Source organism: Phalacrocorax carbo, chromosome 8, assembly GCF_963921805.1.
Source record: "Phalacrocorax carbo chromosome 8, bPhaCar2.1, whole genome shotgun sequence".
NCBI classification, from domain to species: Eukaryota; Metazoa; Chordata; class Aves; order Suliformes; family Phalacrocoracidae; genus Phalacrocorax; species Phalacrocorax carbo.
The window spans coordinates 41,202,725-41,216,916 of NC_087520.1; the positions used below are offsets into that span (position 1 = coordinate 41,202,725).

A 14,192-nucleotide genomic window follows, 5' to 3' on the forward strand; every position below is an offset into this window, starting at 1 on the left:
AACCTCACATTGGCTGGGTAAAGATAATCAGAGAAGATAATTTTGGACACTCACCAGCCTTCAGAAAGATGCCTCAGACAGTGGAAACACTGAAACTGAGATTTGGTGTCTCTCTCACTGAGCAAAAGCCAAGCAATGTCCAGCACAGCTACTCCTTTCTGTAGTCCCATGGGCAAAACTTGCAGCCATAGTTGCAGGCTCATCCTTTGGCCGGTGGGACGGGCACCACCAAAACCGCACGTGATGGATGCTGGGAATACAAACCTGGAAAGTTATATAGCCACAGCTATTTGATATCTATAATTACATAAGGAAGGTGATGTGTATAAAGCATGAGGGAGCTCTGCCGTTACGAATATGTTTATAGACCATGAATATTATTTATCGGTTTTGTATTAGGGCAGCCTACATCTATTAAATTCCCTTTGAAAATGAAAGGCTAGAGCAGCCACTCAGCTCAGGGTGTGTAATGCATCCTTCTCCAGTGACTTAGCATCCTATTCTATTCAGCATACTATAGTACATAGTATACTATAGAGTAGGATAGAATAGAATAGAATAGAATAGAATAGAATAGAATAGAATAGAATAGAATAGAATAGAATAGAATAGAATAGAATAGAATAGAATAGAATAGAATAGAATAGAATAGACCTTGCATTGTTATACAGCCCATCATGGCGGTCATTGTAGAGGGGAGCTGTTTAAGAGTGAGCAGACACTTGACTACTATCCCAAACAGGGCACCCTAGGATTTTATTTCTCCAGGCAAACATTGCAACATATAATAATCTGTTGGAAGCAGGGAGGGAGGGATATTTGATGTAGCCTCTCAGGACAGTTAGGATGAGAGAAGGATTTCACTAATAAATGAAATGTTGTCAGCAGTTCTAATTTGTAAATAAATAAAAGTGAGTTCTACTCCATTGAAGGTCTTCTGGAGAAAGCTCAACCAGCTTCAGCTCCTGCCAAGGTTGGGAAAATGCACTACAGTGTCCAGGGGGACAGCAATATCCTTTGCAAGGCCACTCCCGTTTGCACCTTCACCCCGCGGTCACGCTCCCCACAGCCCAGCCGGCCCGAGCTGAGCTTTGCCCTTTGCTGCTTTGGATGACGGGCACGGGCACACCGTGGCCACATTACCCAGCAGCCCTGATTGCAGTTCATTGCCCCACCAAGCCTGAAATTAACCCCAATGGTCTGGCACAGAGCTGAAATGCAAACAGGCGCTGGCAGGCTCCTGGCTGATGATCAGCCTTTTCTTACCTCTAGCACTCATTGAGTGAGCTTTGCCCTCTCATGGCCTTGGGCATGCCTGGGGAGAATGAGAGTTTGTGGTTTTAATAGTTTGAGGACCAAAACGTGCAGCATGGGAAGGAAAAGGAGAATGATGCAGGAATGATGGTATAGGATAGTGAGTTGGGCTGAGAATTTGAAAGACATGGGGAAAAAATGCTCAATACCAGAGGTATGTGATAGGGAGAGGAGCTGAGAAAAGCTGAGTGTCAAAGTACCAGGAGAAATGGGTGTTGCTCCTACTTGGTTAGACAACACTTATGTCTTAACGGGACCCCAAAGTTAGCTGGAACAGATCCCACACACTTCACACATTTGCCTGAGGGAGCATGGCAAGCGTCCACTTCTGGCACCATCTGCGTCCCAAATGAGTCTGGGCAAGGGGCACGGCTGGGTCTGCTCAGACATCACACAGCGAAGGGTCCAGGGCCGCCGTCTTGCTACGGTTCCCACCAGGGCTTTGGGTCCGCCTGCTCGGCTTTCGGCTTCCCTTTGTCAAAACGAGGGGCGCTCAGCCTGTGGGAAGAGAAGGGATTATTCCATGTACAGCACGATCCACCCAGGAATATGAACTTCTCTTTGTATGAAATTGGATCTGCCCAGAGGAGCCCGACAGGGACAGGTAATCCATTCCCTTCAGCGCTTCTCGCCTTGGGCATTGGATCTCGCTTGCGGGGTCAAACACTGGCCACTGATGGGATGATAAAGAACCAACTTTTGATATGGGAGTGGAGCTGTGTAATGGGTTACCACAGACATCTCTGTTTGGTCTGATTTATTCTCTCTGCTAATTATGCCAATAAATCAGTGCTTGAATTAAACTTGCTGTTGGTAGGAAATGTGAAGGACTGGAACTACTGTTGGGGAACTAACAGGGAAGAACCCAGCTGTGTATGTGCGAGAATTAGTAAAGCTTACCTTGGCAAAATGCAAGCAAGGTCTGTAGATACAAAAGCAGTGTGAAACGCACCAAAACGATGGAGCTCCCAGTGTGTTGTTAGCACTCCCTAGTCATCCCTTTGCCAATAGCATCTTCACCACCCTGACAACCTCGGGTGCTGCTTGTGGGCAAAGACCAAAGAAGACACATTGCTGTCCCAGTGCTTTCTTACATTCTATGACATTCACTGTGATAAAGAAAATGCATGGAAATCATAGAGAGGAAATTAAGCAAAGGCAAGGCTGAAGTACTTGCGTGTGCCGACTGGGGCAAGGGGGTTGCAGGTGCAAATTACTGTGCCAAAATCTTGCTGCTTTTCAGAACGAGTGCAAAAACCTTCTCAGCTTGAATGTGTGCAGGATTTGTTCCCCGCGTTTCCAAACAAATATAGTAACCTAATACCGGGGGGAGGGGGGGATGATATTACCCAAGTGCATTCAGCTGGCTACCGAGCCAAAAAAATACCCTTTACAACAGAGCCCAAGCTAGCGCCTGCAGGAAGCATGAAACGAGTGAAAATGCAAAGCAGCCTCTGCTCCAGTAGCAATCAGATTTTGCGTGCCTGGTGAGTCAGTGCTGGTGCTTTTGCTCGCTCACTACAGCTCTCAGGCTCCACCCTTCTGGAGTTTGGTTTTTTTTTTTCTTTCAGCTTTTGCAATCTGACAGAGGCGGGTGAAAGCAAGTTGAGGGAAAAGACATTCCCCTGAGGAGGAGCTGGAGAACAGTCCTCAAGCCCTGTCTGCGCTAGGTAAAGGACAGCCAGCCACTCCACTTGCTTTAGATTAAAACCAACCGCCCAAAGTCCGGAGATACAGTGGTGGTTGAACTGATTTTCCAGGTAAGCCTTTTTTTTTAAATGCTGAATCTTGTTAGCTGAGTGCTCCCTAACGAGGAAGTTAAATCTGAAGACAAAATACCGCATAAAATGGTGTAATGGCAGAGCGGGGAACACTCAGCTGCTCGGTATAATAGATACGCTGGTTTATTTACTCAGTTATCAGCCTCAAGCAGATTGGGCATCGATTCCATCTGACATATTTCAGATACCACAGTTGAAAGGGCCTTATAAACACCTGCAAGAGATGGACAGAGAGACAGACAACCACACAGCCACATTTTCCCTTTAAATAAAAGTTACTATATGTATTTTGCCTGCTGTGGCTCACTGCTGCACTCAGAGACACCTGAAATTTAGCATTGCATGGGGACAAATAACAAAAGCATTTGGCTGCATCAAGGTCTGGGAGGGCTTGAGCTGCTTTCCATTCTGGGCTCGTGAAACACAGCCTCCCACTGAGCCCTTCTGCTGTGGTTGGGATGGTGAGGGTGATGCCTGGTGCCTACCCATGGGCAGCCACCCACCACTGGGGAGACTATGAGCTGAAAGAGCAAATACATCCTAAAAAAGATGTCAGAAAATGTGAGGCCCCCTGAAAACTTGTAGCTTTGGCCCAAACCTTGGATTCCTCCTGCTGCTGGTGTAGGGCTGTGATTAGTCGGGCTGGAGAGCGAAGCCGTGCTGCGGGGAGGTGGATCATGGCAGATGCAGCAAAAAATCTCCCCCAGCCTTTTATGCCCTAAAATAACCCCCTTCTGCGCTCTGGGTCATGTCTGCTACCACCAGCGTGGAGAGCAGGAGCTGGTGAGGCCAGCTCGTGCCAGGCTGCCTAAATAATGAAGGAAATACCATGGCAGGGCAGATTTATTTCAGATTTGGTTTCAGAGGAGGCTCTGGATTGCTCTGCAAAAGTGGGCGGGTTGGTTTTCTGCTTCTGCTTCGCTGAGTCAAGCAGTACAGATGTGGAGAGTCTCAGTTCCTATAATTTCTAGCAGGGAGACGGTGCTGCTACTGTTTTTGTTCCTTCCCATGGAGATTTGTAGCTTTGCTGGGCAGGAACTCTCTACTGAAATGTGCTTAGCACAGCTGGAGCCTCTCGTCACAGCTGTAAAAGAAACAATTAAAAATAACATTTGTGCTCATCAGCAGTGTCCCATTGGCTTCCCTCGGCGCTAATGCTCACACTCAGCTGCCTTTGATAGGGCCGTTAATCAAATCCTGCTCCTCTTCTGAGCAGGCTGCCCATACTGATGAGCGCCCCGATATAAGGGATGGGGAAGATCCTTCTGTCACTTCTGACACAACCCATTATTCTTTTTTCTCCCTTCTCTCAGAGGCAGCATGGACATCAAGGAGTATTTCAACAGAATTTCTTACCGGGGCTCCTATGGTAAGCCGGACCTGGCTACACTGACAGATATTTTCCAGCACCACATCCAAGCGGTCCCTTTTGAAAACCTCAGCATCCACTGCGGGGAAAGCATTGAGCTGGACCTGGAAGCAATTTACAACAAGATTGTGAGGAGGAACCGTGGGGGCTGGTGCATGGAAAACAACTACCTTTTATCTTGGGTCCTGAGAACCCTTGGCTATGATGTCACCCTTCTGGGATCTAAAGTTTATGTCCCAGAGTATGACAGGTATGCAGATGAAACTGACCACTTGCTGCTGAAAGTGGTGCTTGATGGCAAGTCCTACATTGTGGATGGTGGGTTTGGAATGGTCTACCAGATGTGGCAGCCAATGGAGCTGATTGCGGGGACAGACCAGCCACAGACTCCTGGGGTCTTTCGCTTTGTGGAGGAGAGTGGGGTCTGGTACCTCGAGAAGGTGAAAAGGAAGCAGTGGGTTCCCAACCAAAGCATCTCCACTTCCCATAACATGGAAGAAGTTTGCCGTCGGGTTTATCTCTTTACCCTTCAGCCACAAGACATTGAAGACTTCAGAGCCTGCAACGCCCACCTGCAGACTTCACCGGACTCGCTGTTTGTGAGAAAGTCTATCTGCAGCCTGCAGACTGCTGACGGCATCCGGGCTCTTGTGGGGTGGAAACTCACTGAGATAAAATACAATTTCAAGGATAATATGGATTTGGTGGAAATCAGAATCCTTGCAGATGAAGAAATAGAGAAAACGTTGAAAGAGAAATTCAATATAACACTAGACAAGAAATTTGTACCCACCAATACAAGCAGGTTGTCTCTGTTTTAACTCACTACATGAATTATAATTCAATCCAGTGGCATTACATGCAATACTTTCCCCCATTTCTGACAAGCATCTGAAGGTTAAGCTTTCTCTTTCCATCTACACCGGTGTAAGGCAGACCATATTAGCACGGATCTGGAAAAGAAAAGAGATTTTCTCAACCGTTCCTGCCTCTCTCTTTGGTTGGGGTAGAAATAATTTCTTCCCAGCTCAATCAAATCACTCTCCTTCTGTTTGTTGCTTAGCTGGAAGCAGACTCTGCCCATTCCCTACTCCTTTCATCTCTTGAAAGCTTTTCCAAACACACCCAGAGTAGCAGGGCAGCATGATGGAGCTGCATGGCTCTGTCTTTATTACTTTGCGCTGCCACTTGGGGAAAATCATACCCACCACTTAAATGAATAGTATATTATTTTTGGAATTTAATAGCCAGAAAAACAAAGACATCCAGTGCCCAGTTTGTTGCAGTTAAGCCATAAGCCCGTCCTTTTTGCTCTTGCGTTTGTGGCATCCTCTCACGTGGCAGTCAGCCAGCGCCACGCCTGTGCTGCGCTGTGCGAATACCTACGGATGGGCTATGTATGGCCTAAGACTGATGATAAGAAATACTAGTGGACAATTCTGTCTTGTTTCAGACTTCACGCAACCCCTGTTCTCTCCGTGACATAACCAAAAAGCAGTATTTCTTGACCTGACAGCATCTCCAAAATGCATGGGTGCATTTTGTTTGCTCCCACACAGCAGCGGACTGCTGGGGATGCACGTTCCTCACATAGTCTTCCCCAAGAGTTATTCCACTTTAATTATCATGGCTGAACTGAAACACATGCACAGAATCATTTTTCTGAAACATATCTGTTCTACTGAGGGCGTGTTTGCAGTGATACTAATTATATTGATGTAAGGAGAAATGATGAATCTTAATCATATATCTAAAGATTCAGATTTTTAGTATGAGAAATTACTCAGGTGTAATCACTTTGCCCTTTGAGCTGATGCTTGATGCTCCGTTATGTCCAAATCATGGAAGCATTACAACTATGCACTCATAATGAAGTAAACTATACAAATGAATAACAATGAAATAAAAAAAATCGGGAATTGTGAAGTACAAATATTCAGCTGTTTTTTCCCCAAATTACACCGCGTATCCCCAAAGTAAAATATTTCATTAATCACTGCCGTTGTTGTGATTATTTGTATGTGCTAATATTTTGCAGCTGGGGCTTTTAAAAATACTGTAACTCACTGCCCCTTTTGTATTATGCGCGCAGAAGGGTGCTGCACCCTGCTCACAGGTCCAGGGCCCAGGGAAATGCTCTAGGTGTCTCCCAAAATGGTGGGCGCTTGCCTCAGCCACAACCAGTGTTGCTGCAGAGAAAGCCCCAGAGATGCCTGATGCACCACCCAGACGGAACTGGTAAGGGAGGAGGCTTCATTACAGGTGGTAAGTTGAAGCGAGTGCCCAGACCCTTCTCCTGGTGTAAAGGTAAGTACCTGCACAAGGTGTGCATGGGTTGATGAGCCATTGCGTCAGGTGGCCGAGTTGCAGGAATCAGTTGAAAGGCTGCGCAGTATTAGTGGAGCCAAGGCGGGGATAGATAGGTGGTTTCAGAACTACATTCCTGTAGCGGACACCACTGAGAATGAGGCACCTTGGATGCTGTTGACCTGCAAAAGCAGGGCTCTACTTCAGTTTCCACCCTCCAGCATGACTATTGACAACAGAAATGAAGCTTTAACAGCTGCGGACACTCACGAGCAAGGTGTGCAAGGTGCAACTGTACCAGCAGAACAGAGAAGATATTGTAAAAAGAAGAGACGAGTGCTTGTAGAGGGTCACTCTCTGTTAAAAGGCACTGAGGCGCCCATCTGCTGACCTGAGAGGAGTAACGAGAGGTTTGCTCCCTTCTGGGAGCTAAGATCCGAGACATCACTGAGAGGGTACCACAGCTTGTCAAGAGCACAGATTGCCATCCGCTGTTACTCTTCCATGTGGGCACAAATGATACCATAAGCCAGAGCCTGGGCAGAACCAAGGAAGCCTGTCAAGCCCTGGAGGGGCAAGTGAAAAATATTGGTGCCCAAGTCATCTCCCCCATTTTACTAGCTGGAGATAAATGGGCAGCCAATAACAGATGAATAATGCAAATCAACTCTTGGCTACGAGGCTGGTACCAAAGCAAGGGTTTGGCTTTTATGACAAGGGGACCTTCCCCAGGAACACATAGCCTGTTAGGGAGGGATGGAATCCACCTGTCTAGAAGGGGCAAGGGAACCTTTGGCAGCAGGCTGGCTAAGTTGGTGAGGCAGGCTTTAAACTGGAGTACTTGGCGGGTGGGGTCCAATGTGGCAGTGCTAATGCCATCACGGGGGAATAAGCCAGGCCAACCAGAGCCTTGAGAAAGTTGCCTTAGCTGCCTCACAAGATGACAGTCAGACCAACCACCCAAAGGGTGTGCATGGCTATAGTGGGTTCTCGTGCACCCCTCCAACAAAACATGCCTGCTCAGTTTCCTCTCTGAAATGCCTCTACACCAACACACACATTGTAGCAAATAAAAAGGAGGAACTAGAGATCTGTGTGTGGTTGCAGTGGCACGATCTCACTGCAATTACAGAGACGTGGGATAGCTCGCATGACTGGAATGCTGTCATGGATGACTACAGGCTTTTTAGGAAAGACAGGCCAGCAGGGCGAGGTGGGGGAGTTGCTCTTCATGTGAGGGAGCAACTGGAATGTATTCAGCTCTGGGTAAGGGTGGAGGAAGAACAAGTCGAGGGCTATGGGTAAAAATCAAGGGGAAGGCAAATATGGGTGACATTGCTGTGGGTGTTTGCTACAGGCCACCTGATCAGGAAGAGGAAGTCGACAAGGCCTTCTACAGACATCTGGAAGTAGCCTCAGAATCTTGGGCTCTGGTTCTCATGGGGGAATTCTACCACCCTGATATTTGCTGGAAAAGCATCATGGCGAGGCATGCACAATCCAGGAGGTCCCTGCAGAACATCGAGGATAAATTTTTGACACAAGTGTTGGAGAAGCCAATGAGGCAAGATGTGCTGCTGGACCTGCGACAAGTAGGATTACAACCCTGGACTTCAGGAGAGCTAACTTTGGCCTCTTCAAAGACCTGCTTGGAGGAATGCCATGGATTAGGGCTCTAGAAGCTAGGGGTGTCCAAGAGAGGTGGTCAATACTAAGTACCACTTCCTCCAAGCTCAAGATCAGTGCACCCCTGTGAGGAAGAAGTCAAGCAAAGGAGTCAGGACACCCACACATATGAGAGAAGAGCTTCTAAAGAAAATTCAAATGGAAGAAGTAGGTTTACGGTATGTGGAAAAAGGGGCTGGCCACTTGGAGGAAGATAGCTACATTGTAAGGGTATGCAGAGATGTAACGAGGAAGGCCAAGGCCCAGTTGGAACGAAACCTGGTGAGGGATGTCAAGGATAACAAGAAGGGCTTCTACAAATACATCAATAGTAAAACAAAGAGTGGGGAACCTGTGGGCCCACTGCTGAACGAGGTGGGTGCCCTGGGGATGCAGGATGCAGAGAAGGCAGGGCTCCTGAATGCTGCCTTTGCTTCAGTCTTTACTGCTACAGCTGGCCCTCAGGCATCCCAGCCCCCAGAGGTGAGAGATAAAATCTGGGGAAAGGAAGACTTCCCCTTGGTTGAGGAGGCCTGTGTTAGAGATTACCTAGGCAAACTGGATCCTCACAAATCCATGGGCCCTGATGGGATGTACCCATGAGGGCTGAGGGAGCTGGCAGATGCTGTAGCTAAGTCACTCTCCATCATCCTTGAAAAGTCATGGAGGACAGGAGAGGTGTCCAAGGACTGGAAGGTAGCAACTGTCGCTCCAGTCTTCAGAAAGGGCAAGAAGGAGGACCTGGGAAACTATAGGCCAGTCAGCCTCACCTCCACCCCTGGAAAGGTGATGGAATGGTTCCTTCTGGAAATCATGGGAGTTTTTTCTAGGGAAACACCTAGAAAGGGCTGTGCCAGTTACTTTCCCTGTGCCTGTGTTTTTCTCATGCTTTCTGCTGTTTTGTAGGCTCAGAGGAAGGGCATTATGTCCATTGCCCCAGAGATTCAGCACGTGAAGGGCAAAGAAGAATAGGAGAAACTGCTTTCCTTTCAGCTGACTCATGTCCTCGAGCGTGTACCCCGTCCACTGCTCTGGCTGTTGCCCACTTTGCTGCACAGCTCAGCACTTCTGGACCTCCTGCTCAGCACACCCACGGAAGCAGATTTTATTGCTGAGCAATTGACTGCAGCTCTCTGTTAGAAGGTGAAAAAAAAAAACCCAGGCTCTTCATCTCTGATTGCACTAGTTTGATTTTTCCTTATCACTAAGTTTGGATGCAAATCCTTAAAGGCATAGCAGGCTCAGAGAGCACAGCGCACCCCAGGAGCAGCATCCTTGCTGCTGAAGGGCAGGGCTCTTTGAACCCAAGGGTTTTTAGACACCTGAATGACTTGTTGCTTTGGGGGTCTGCTAACAGCCACGAAGAATAGCTCAATGCCATGTGATTAATTCAACAGGTGCCCCCCCCCACCAATAAATCTGTGACTTCTTGGCTTGGATTACTCTCTCTCTATCATAAGTCACTTCCCGCAGGGATCCAATCAACATGAGTGTCAACAATGTAAATTCTTTATCAAAATTTGCACAATTGCTTTGCTGATTCAGTATGGGTGCAGCCATCAATGGGCTCCAGAGACCAAAGCACCCGGGTGACCTGTGGTTTTGAGGTTGGGGTTATAACCACTTACAAAATTTGCTTGCAGTACCCATACTGTGTTTGTCTTTTGCATTCCTGGAGGGCTTCAGCTCTCAAACAGTAACGTATGAGGTTAAAATCTACTCAACATTGTAAGCAATCTGGGGACTGGATAATTTTCAGGCTCACTGTACAGCACCTAACAATGTATTGCACGACAGGACTTTCTATGTATATGTCAATACAAATCAAACAATAAAACCACCAGAATATAATATATTATAAAAGAAGAAACTCTTTCCCATCTTTTCCTTTTCTGCTGTAGGATAACCTTGTTCCTGCCAGGCAGTAAAGGCAGCCTGGACCTTTAAGAGCAGAAGTTCCCAGTACAACTCTTCCTGGAAACTTTGGAGCAAACCAGGGTGGAAAGCCTGAGCTCGCTGGCGGAGAGGTAAGCACCTGAGTGCCTGATTTTAGACTTCATCCTGCAGCTGTGGGTCAGCCTATTTGGAAAAACCCACCCCTGTGTGTCTGCATACCATTTTAGCACTGTAGGCATATTAGGAAAGTATAAATTACAGCAACCCCACGGCTGACAGCATGCGTTGCATGGCAAGGACGTTGCCCAAGTACAAAGATCAAGCGCTCGAGACTTAAAGTAACCCCTTTATGCTGAGCCAGAATGTATTAAAAACCCAGCTCCTGACTTGCAGCGTAGCTTAGAATCAAACAATTGTATAGGCGTGTGCAAGAGGATCCAACCTTGGAAGCCTCTCATGAATTTCAGCAGAGAATAACTATTCAGCCTAATTATGAAAGGACACAGCGATCCCCAGGGACACTTGCAGACAGGCAGAATGAATGTCTGAATCTCGCTACCCACCATGCTGCTCCTGCAAACATGCACAAATGCTGAATGAAGCTCGGCTGCTGTGGGAGCAAAAATAAACAAGGCTGAGATCTGGACTGAGGCTTAAGATATTTGGCAACCTGGTTTTGGAATGCAAACTGTCCCCTGGGTGAGGGCTAGCACAGTGGGAATGGTTGTGCCAAGAAGAAAAGCTGCCTTACATGAATGCTCCCTAACACCAATGATTTGTATTGCAGCTTTATTATAGTTAAAACTCTTTAAGTATTCATTGAGAACAGCATCCATTTTGTCAGCCATGACGAGGCTGTCTCTGCTATACAGACTTTAAACTGATGAGGTCAGAGAAGGGGCGGCTGGGGAAACTGAGGCACGGGCTGCGAATTTCCCCAAATATGTTTTCCTGAAGCCGCATTGCCAGCACCCCAGGGAGGCGGCTCGTAGCTGAAGAGGGCAGGACTGGTTATACGCTGCACTCTCACCAGGGCAATGGGGACATCCAGGTGCATGACACAGGTTATAGGGAGGGCATCACGTCTTCTGCTGCTGGCCCAGAGCAGGGACTGATCGTTTTTTGCTGAAAGCAAATTTCAAGTGTATCAGACCCATCAGGCTAATGGACTTGCTTGGGACCCTCCTGGTCACAGAGGCTCAGCCTGACACTGTCACGAAGAAAAGATCTTTCTATCTGGCTACATAAAATGGCTAAAAGTGGGAATAGACAGAAAAATGAGGCAAAGTACCTCAGGATGACCTTGCCAGTGTACACAGGCGCTGTCTGTTCGGGAGGGAATGGCTTTCTACAGCCAGCGTTTCCAAGGAGATCCTGCCAGATATGAGTGCCCTTGTCCTAAAAAAGGGATGGAAAAAACCCATAAAATGCAGTATCAAAGACACATTACTGTTTTTTCATGTAGCTTCTTTGGGTCCTTTTGAAGTGAAAGTGTTTATTTCTTATTCCCTTATTGGGATAGTGCTCTGTTTTGCCACGTTTTCCTGTGTTCTTACATCAGCCAGCCTGAATCTTGGTACCAGTGCAGATCAGGAGCAACAAAACTAAGTCAAGTGAGTTGTGCTGCTGGCATCAAAATTGGGGTTAAAGTCTAGAGATTAAGTCACCTGATGTGCTCACCTGCTGGGGTGGGGTATTTCCACCTATGTATTTGAGGTGGGATTTTCAAAATCTCCCAGCACTCACTTGAGTGCTCGCATGAGCCATTGGGTCAAACTGCTGGTCACTCCTAGGGGAGCAGCTGGACCAAAGCTGAGAATAGCTGCTGGAAGGTAATCTCTCCCATCTCATCTACATTAAATGATTTTTGGAAAATCCTCCCAGGGAACGTGTGACCAATTTCAAGGAACAAGAAATCCTCAGACCTTTTCAAAATTAATACAGTACTTAGCAGATTGTGAATCGTTCTAGAAAAACAAATATCCTTGCATGGAAAAAAGCCAAATTAAATATAAATTAAAGGCGAAAGAAATCCTTGCAGATACCAGATGAGTCAGTGGATTATAAGTGTTATACAGAACCTTTTGCATCTTGACCACGCAGCCAGTACAAATGACAGTCTCTCTCTGCTAATGAAAGGAAAGGAGATCAGAGACATGAAGACATAGAATATATCCAATAATCTGATCTGAAACTAAGGCCTTTGGTTTGTAAAAGAAGGTAAAAGAAACCAAAAGCCAATGAATATGCCTTGGACGTATTCTTAATAATTATCAATTCCTCTGCCCCTTAGGTTAGAAAAATGAACAGTTCCTTCCTTTCAACAGCCAGGGTCAGAGCTCTGCCTGAACTCCAGAGGGAAACTGAAGAGCTTAAGAAAACAACAATCTGCTTCACGTGGAAGCCTGTCTAAAATGGTGACACACTGAGCTTCTAATCCCAGTTAGCTGTAGCCATGAACGTAAAACCTTCCAGTCAAATCACCTGTGGGATAAATAAAGAATTGCTTACCTGTTTATGGTAAAAGAAACAGTAAGAAATTGCTGTGACTTTTATGCCAGTATGGTCTAGCAGATTTTCTGCAAACCTGTTGTTTGTCAGATTTAAAACTTTTTTGTCACATGGGACAAAAATTTTTTTGTCACCCAGGGCCTGAGATTCTGTTATTCCACATGCCATGTCTTCCCATAGGAAAGACATCCACCTGGGTTGAAGGCAACATCCGAGAGAGTGAAAGCATTATTGTCACCTGCACCTACCCTCACCTCTTTTTTAAGAAATACAGATGGCACAGGCAGGTCTAGCCTGCATTCATCTGTCAAGGGCACAGGCTTCTTTCAAATCCTCAATAAAATGGCCTAGGCTACATTTGCAGGCTGGTTAACCTGTGCTATAGACACAGGAGTAAACCCCTTGACAGCCCCACAGCAGTAACTGGCTATTTTTCTGTTCACACAGGCAAAATGAACATTCAAGAGTATTTCGCAAGAATTTCTTACAATGAGTCCCGTAAGGATGCAGACTTGCAAACCTTAACAGTCGTCTTCCAGCATCACATCCAGGCAATTCCTTTTGAAAACCTCAGCATGCATTGTGGGGAGACCATTGAACTGGATTTACAATCCACTTACGACAAGATTGTGAGAAAGAAACGTGGTGGATGGTGCCTGGAAAGCAACCACCTTTTATTTTGGGCCTTGCAAGAATTAGGGTATGACATCTGTATTCTTGGAGGAAATAGTTATAAACCAGCACAGCAGGCATACACTGCTGAGATAAATCATATCCTGCTGAAGGTGGTGATCAAGGGAAATTCCTACATAGTAGATGCCGGTTTTGGCGGTGCCTACCAGGCGTGGCAGCCAATGATGTTGATTTCTGGGAAGGATCAACCCCAGGTTCCCGGCATCTTCCGCTTCACGGAAGACAATGGCACCTGGTACTTTGAGAAAGTCAAAAGGAAGCTTTATATTCCTGAGCAAAGTGTCCCTTTCACCCATACTCCAGAACTGGGGAATATCAGAAAAATATACACATTCACTCTCAAGCCACGACATATAAATGACTTTCAGGAGCTAAACACATACCTACAAGTGTCTCCAGATAACATACTTCAGAAGAAGTCCATCTGTACTCTCCAGACCACTGAAGGGCTTTATGCCTTAGTTGGATGGACCTTCACTGAGGTGAAGTATAACTACATGGAGGACAGGGACCTGGTGCAGATCACAACTCTTACGGATGAAGAGGTTGAGAAGACACTGAAAGACAAATTCAATATAGTGCTGGAAAACAAACTCGTACCAGTAAACATTTCTGGCTTGCCACCTAATTTAGTGGATAATTTCTAATCCTAATGC

The 14,192-nt window shown here is 46.5% G+C and overlaps 2 protein-coding genes and 1 long non-coding RNA gene across 3 annotated transcripts; 2 read left to right on the forward strand and 1 right to left on the reverse strand.

Annotated features, from left to right (window-relative positions):
* Positions 1–303: 303 nt before the first annotated feature.
* Positions 304–2,749, reverse strand: LOC135314803 (uncharacterized). Its single transcript, XR_010374298.1, has 3 exons — positions 2,664–2,749; positions 2,215–2,423; positions 304–1,812 (listed from the first exon to the last, which is right to left on the reverse strand). It is a non-coding gene; the product is annotated as an uncharacterized LOC135314803 (long non-coding RNA).
* A 184-nt stretch (positions 2,750–2,933) lies between these two features.
* Positions 2,934–6,464, forward strand: LOC104039455 (arylamine N-acetyltransferase, pineal gland isozyme NAT-3-like). The gene is made up of 2 exons (XM_064459657.1): positions 2,934–3,074; positions 4,409–6,464. The coding sequence occupies exon 2, from the start codon at positions 4,416–4,418 to the stop codon at positions 5,283–5,285; it is 870 nt and encodes a 289-aa protein (XP_064315727.1). The 5' UTR covers positions 2,934–3,074; positions 4,409–4,415; the 3' UTR covers positions 5,286–6,464.
* A 3,872-nt stretch (positions 6,465–10,336) lies between these two features.
* Positions 10,337–14,186, forward strand: LOC104045894 (arylamine N-acetyltransferase, liver isozyme). Its single transcript, XM_009505944.2, has 2 exons — positions 10,337–10,463; positions 13,291–14,186. Exon 2 carries the CDS (start codon positions 13,296–13,298, stop codon positions 14,181–14,183), a length of 888 nt encoding a protein of 295 aa, XP_009504239.2. The 5' UTR covers positions 10,337–10,463; positions 13,291–13,295; the 3' UTR covers positions 14,184–14,186.
* The last annotated feature ends 6 nt before the right edge of the window (positions 14,187–14,192 follow it).

Bases quoted from the DNA above. Each gene is read 5' to 3' on its own strand.
- LOC104045894 (XM_009505944.2), top strand. From the start codon at position 13,296: ATGAACATTCAAGAGTATTTCGCAAGAATTTCTTACAATGAGTCCCGT.
- LOC104039455 (XM_064459657.1), top strand. From the start codon at position 4,416: ATGGACATCAAGGAGTATTTCAACAGAATTTCTTACCGGGGCTCCTAT.